The sequence below is a fragment of the Neophocaena asiaeorientalis genome, unplaced genomic scaffold (genome assembly GCF_003031525.2).
Source record: "Neophocaena asiaeorientalis asiaeorientalis breed wild unplaced genomic scaffold, Neophocaena_asiaeorientalis_V1.1 C49254956, whole genome shotgun sequence".
Classification (NCBI taxonomy): Eukaryota; Metazoa; Chordata; class Mammalia; order Artiodactyla; family Phocoenidae; genus Neophocaena; species Neophocaena asiaeorientalis.
Window position 1 is genome coordinate 1 of NW_020185297.1, and position 6,040 is coordinate 6,040.

A 6,040-nucleotide genomic window follows, 5' to 3' on the forward strand; every position below is an offset into this window, starting at 1 on the left:
CCCGCGTACCGCAAAAAACAAAAAACAAAAAACAAAACAAACAAACAAACAAAAAAAAAACATGCCTAAATATGTGGGGGGAAATATAAAGATATATCTTATTTTGCATACCCATATTCCAAAGGAATACGCAGCTCACGTTCATCTGTTACTCTTCTTCTTTTGGAAGTGCCTTCAAGAAAATTCAACCAGTTAACATAAAAGATTAGTTTACATACATGAAAATTTTTTGATAGTTTTGAAACTTTTATTTGATTAATATATCTTAATGACTTGAATTATTTAGTGTATTTCTGCAACTTGTGCATTATTTTTAGATTCTTTTCAACAAAACACATTGTATATAAAGTAAAGGGTGTTTTTCTTTTTTCTTTGGTCTGCATGACAGAATAACTAGTATTCCTCTCTAATGAAAAGACAATGCAAGGTAAAAATATACAGCTTTCCCATCATTTTGTTATTAATGAAATGGCTAAAGAAGTAGGAGGAAAATAGCAGATAGAGGTTTTGGAAAACTATGTACAGTTGTTTTCTTTGAAAATATGAGTTTTAAGATGCTGAAAAATTTCAACATCTGGATCATAGATTTTAAAATAATATAACTTCTATAGCCATATGAATCTATAGTCAAAAACACTTTTAATTAATCTAGAGTACAAAGAATAGGATTATGATTATATGGAAAATTTTTCATAGATAATGATCAAGCTTCACCAATGCAAATGCACACATCTTATATTAGTAGGATATCATATTGGTTTGTGGCAAATGAAAACAAAACTAGAAAATTTCAAGAAAACAGTGAAATATGTAAAACAATATAATATTTTACTATACACATCTATATTTTCTTAGCTATTGAATGAGAATAGAGATTAATTTGGGAGTATTAATGTAAAACCTTTTAATGAAGACCTCTGCAAGTTTATAAAAGGTCAAATAGATAAAAAAGATATGGCATGTTAAAGGAATAATAATGCTAACTCACTAATACAAATGACATTGGCTATGTGTTGGGCAGATATGCAATTGTACCTTAAGTAACCAAGTGAGCTCATTTTTATAAATTACAAAAAAAGTCCACTGTCAAACTCTAAATGCTAGAAGCATAAACTGAACACAAAAACAGGAAAGTATGCAAACTCAAAAGCTGCCATCAATCAGGTCCTTAAATTGGAAGCACAGAGAATAAAAATGGTAATGAGTCATATCCTTTGAAAATACACGCTGACCTTTCTTAGCCAACCTAAAATCTAGCCCTTGATTCCAGTGAGATCATCCCCAGAACACTGTATAAATAAGAATTCTTGTTATGGTTTGACTTCTACTTCACAATAATAAAAATAAAGTGTAGGTACCAGAGTGTGGACTTGAAGTAAGTGTGGAAGAAGGTGTGCCAAGGAAAGCAGGTGACTGGGATTCAGAACATAAGGCAGCAGGAGCAGAGCCTGGGGCTTTTGCTATGTGGAGGTTACGAGGTGTTGAGTGAGCTGTGAGACTGATGGAAGGGCTTTTGACAGAGGAAGTTGTTTTATTCAGTTTCATTGAAGTTTTCTCTCCTTCAGTATCACTATCTGATTCATCTTGGTCTTTATCATCATCATCATCCTCTTCTGATCCTTCTGTATCTGATTCTGAATTACTATCTGATTCTGGGAAGTAAAAGAAGCATTTGTATATTATAACTAGATAATCACCAACAGTTTGCAGTTTGTATCTAAATGGAATAGTTCAGGAATCAGCATCTATGACTGAGAACTCAAGTGAGCAACTTTTCTGAAGAGTAAATGTAAAAGTTACTATCTTAAAAGCTATTTGAGTACAATGTATGCAGGCCATAAGTCCTCAAAGTTCTTCATTAAAAGTAACTGTTTTACTCAAATTATAAAACTTACATCATAAAACAGTTCTTCTCACATGACAGTATTCACATGATGAGTTCTGCTTAGTGGTTTCAAAAGCACTTTTAATTTAATAAAGAAGCCAAAGTATAGAGGAAACAGAATTGATTATTTAAATTAATAGATTCTAGTAGCTTAAGAAGTATACTAGGTTCAGTATGAGGAAGAGAACTCTGGAACTATCATTACCCTTTCTTCTGGGCTTTGAGGCCAAAGAAAACAATTTTTGCGGGGAGATGCTTGGCTTTGGGGGTTACAGTTATTCTATTTAGCTGCAAGATTTCATCAAGTTTCTCAGGTTTTACAAAAGACTAGGATTACAGAAATAACTGTGGGGAATAATTTAATGATTTAATAATTTAAGTTCATGCTAGCAATGTAGTCCTATAAATGCATCCATTCCTATAGATATGTAAAATCTATTTCTGGGTTAAACTTGATAACACAGGACTAATACTTGGACTGTATCTTAATCGTTCCCAGAACAACAGCTTTTGTGGAATTGTTTTTTGTGTAGTACTAGCTGTCTACACTGAAGTTCATTATAAAAATTATCTTTGAAAGTGATTAATATTGATATCCATGATCTATCATGCAAAGTTGTGTTTATGGGAACCTTAGGAAAAATATCAGGAAAAGCTGTTCTTACCCTGAGCAAATAGGTTGTTTTTACCTTATAGACACTTTTTAAATTGTATAATTGACTATATTTTCCTCTTCATATTGGTAGATAGAAAATTTACAATTGGATTTGCGGCTGACTAGGAACAAATCCAAAACCTTTCATGATATGTATTTCATCTTTGTATTTAAATTTTAAGCTATCTTATATTTTATGTTTTCAATCTTCTGTGGAACAAGAAGGAGAGTTAAGAGGAAATAAAACAAAAAGAAATTAAAAAGAAAACTAGAAAGTAAATCAAAATAAAATCAGGGGGTACTCTATATATGTTGTTAAATACGTTCTGTGTTGCTAACAAATATTCATAGGGATATAGGTTTTTGGTATTTTCTGAATGACTGTGACTACAGTTTTACCTTTATTCAAAATATCTAGTGACACAATATAACAAGCAGCAGAAGAGATGAAAAAGAAAGGACAAATGAGTGGTCATGAATTAAATGAAAATTAAGCAAGTTCCTGAATTTCTTAATTCATGAATTATTTATATTCAATTTAAAGTTCTTTGTTTAATGTTAAATGAATAACAGAGCTGAGAACTTAATTTAGGATTTCCAATTTCAATTATTCCTGTATTTTACCACTCATTATAGAAAGGCGCATAGCTGTGTGAAACACAGTCAATGACAATGATTTTCAGTCTGTGAATGAAGAACCTCTTTAAAATGCTTTGGTTCACATAGCGTTTAGAGAAATACTTTAAACTTAAAAGTAGAAAATAACCTGATTGGCTGTCATCAGATTCATCATCTTCATCATCTTCCTCATCTTCTTCCTCATCATCTTCCTCTTCATCTTCATTTGAATCTTCAGAATCTTTGCTACTAGGAATGTCTGAATCTGTTCCTCTGAACTGTTCCACTAAAGATTTTGCAGGATGAGAGTGATGCTGTGTTTTTACTGTGTTCACATTATTGCTAACTGCTTTTTCCTTCCCTTGACTATGCAGTATGGGAGAGGCAGAGGGCATGACAGTTGTCTGATTGCCAGGGGTTCTTCTCCCACTTGTACTCAGATTTACAGGTGAGGAAAAAGTGGTGCTACTTGAAGTAGCAATGTTTTCATTAATCTTACTCTGCATTTTAGTTTTGGTAGTAAGTGCCAGAGGAGCTTCTTGAATGACACTTTGAATAACTCCATTTGGTTGATGATTACCTAAAAGTGCATTTGTCAAGAAAGGATTAGGGTGGTTGTTTTCTAATGTTTGTTTTGGATGTGCTGGTGAACTAGAGGTTGCTTTTGGATTTGACAAAGCTGCAATAACCTTCTTCAGGCTCTTAGATGACTCCTGTTTCTTTAACTGAGCTGGGAATGTCTGTTTATATTGTTCCTGTTGAAACATAAGTTTTAAAAAAACAAAACAATAATGCACCATAAGAACAAAAATTACTCTTTTTTTGCCTTCTGTATCTGACACAGCTACTCATATACAAATTTAAATCATGATATACAAGTGCTATAAAAGTAGTGGCAATAATGAATAGCTGGTTCCTGAATCTTGCTAGACATATTTAAAAATTCAATTAGTCTTTCTGCTTCAAAACATGTTTCCTGACTGCCCACCTCTTATTACTACAGCTCCCGTTTTTCTCAATAACCCAAACTTGAAACTCTGAGAACATCTTTTACTTTTCTTTTTTCCAAGTCAGCCATATTACTATGTGGTTTGGATTCTCTCATTGAAATATTGCTCAGATTTAAGCTGTACTATCACTTCTTCCTAACCAACTCCCAATATATGCTATATGCCAATGTCAATTCTCTCGTTATATAAGCCGTATTTTATTATATTAGCTCTTTGGTCAAAACCTTTAGTGCCTCTTCCATCATTGCCAACTTTATAAACCCTAAACAGTTAAACCTGATCCTCAAGTTCCTTTCTACTACCTTTGTTGTCCAAGTGGGCTATTTGCCATGCCCTGTGCCTGTCATACTTTCACCACCTCCACATTTTGCCATCACCATTTTCTTTGCGTGAAACATCTTCCTCTAATAAATTTTAAGCAGATGAAATCCTGTTCATTCTTCAAAATCCAACCCAAGAAGCTTTCCCTGTTTGTCCCAGCCCAAAGCACTCATTGCCTCTATCCTTGAGCTCCCTTATACCCCCTTTTATTCTATCCTGTATTACCTACAGTAATCATGATTTGAGGTTAGTGGGAAGGCTGGCTCAACATTCTGTGGGATATACTTTTGAGTGCCTTCAGCACATTAACATTGGAAAGAGTTTAGAAAATAGTTTAGAAAAATTATACCTTCCTTGGGAAAAATTATTTTGTAAACCATTAAGCCATAAAATTTACATATGTAAATAAGAAACAAAAAATTATTTGGCTATCAGAATCTTCATGAAAAGAATAACATCATATGAATTTCATTAAATTTGTATAATTAAAATATAAAAAAACAAACCGAAATAGTATGATTAAAATATCAAGTTAATAGAAATAGAGTTGAATTTTGAAAGGTAAAATTCTGTAATGAAAATGGTTGCCTTGAAATTAAAATCAGCAGTACTGTCAGCATTGGACCCGGGCTGTTAACACTCAAGTCAGCAAAGCCTTGTGGTGGGTTATTTCACAAGTATAAATGCAGATGGAATGCCATATAGAATGACTTATTAAATATTTTAAAGCACCGGTACTAATAAGCAGTAAGAAATTCCCATATAAACTTCTTTATCTTATTTAACTTATCCTCACTGTATTTGTTTAGAAAATTAAGTTAGTACTTTGTAAACAAAGACTGTCACATTATATTTGTATTGATACATAAGGCAATGCCTCACAAAGAGAAACTGCCTAATTGGTATTTATTCAGTGAATAAAATATGGAATATTATACTACATAATTGTGTTTACCTTTTTAAAAGAATTTTATGGCAAAATTTTTATATAAGATATTTTAATATAATTTTACTTAATATTTATATGAAACATAAATATTTTATGTTATATTATGTGAGTATACATATAATGTACTTATACTTCATATTTTATACATATACTGATTTAAATTTTCAGCAGAAAAATTTAGTGTATTTTCATTTCTTAGAACAAAATTTTGTCACATAATCATTTTGTATTCTTTTTTTAATAGGTAGTAAATATTCCTTCCAAATACATAGGATCAAAAGAGTAATGAAAATAAAAACTTTCCTTTTAGTTTTAAATTTTATATTTTAATTTTTTGAAATTGTTCCTCACTCTATAACTCTGAAGAATCACTTCTCATATGCTGATATCTGAAGGTTTTCGAAAATAACCAACGATCACTGTATTTTATCCCAAGACTAGTATCAGTAACTCTTTTACAGCAAACATGCCATCTTTTTTGATATTAGGGGTGTACATAAAGTAGGAGGGGAGAAAAAAGAGACCTGTATAGCAGCAAGTGTCCTGCTACTTTAAGATATCCCCTTGGGGCTTCCCTGGTGGCACAGTGGTTGAGAGTCCGC

The 6,040-nt window shown here is 32.0% G+C and overlaps 1 protein-coding gene across 1 annotated transcript; it reads right to left on the reverse strand.

The window, feature by feature from the left end:
* Positions 1 to 111: 111 nt before the first annotated feature.
* Positions 112 to 3,913, reverse strand: LOC112392097 (bromodomain adjacent to zinc finger domain protein 2B-like; the record flags this gene model as incomplete). The annotated part of the gene is made up of 3 exons (XM_024733624.1): positions 112 to 172; positions 1,359 to 1,652; positions 3,307 to 3,913. Coding segments are annotated over 3 exons (962 nt in total), but the record flags the coding sequence as incomplete, so codon positions are not given.
* Between the last annotated feature and the right edge of the window lie 2,127 nt (positions 3,914 to 6,040).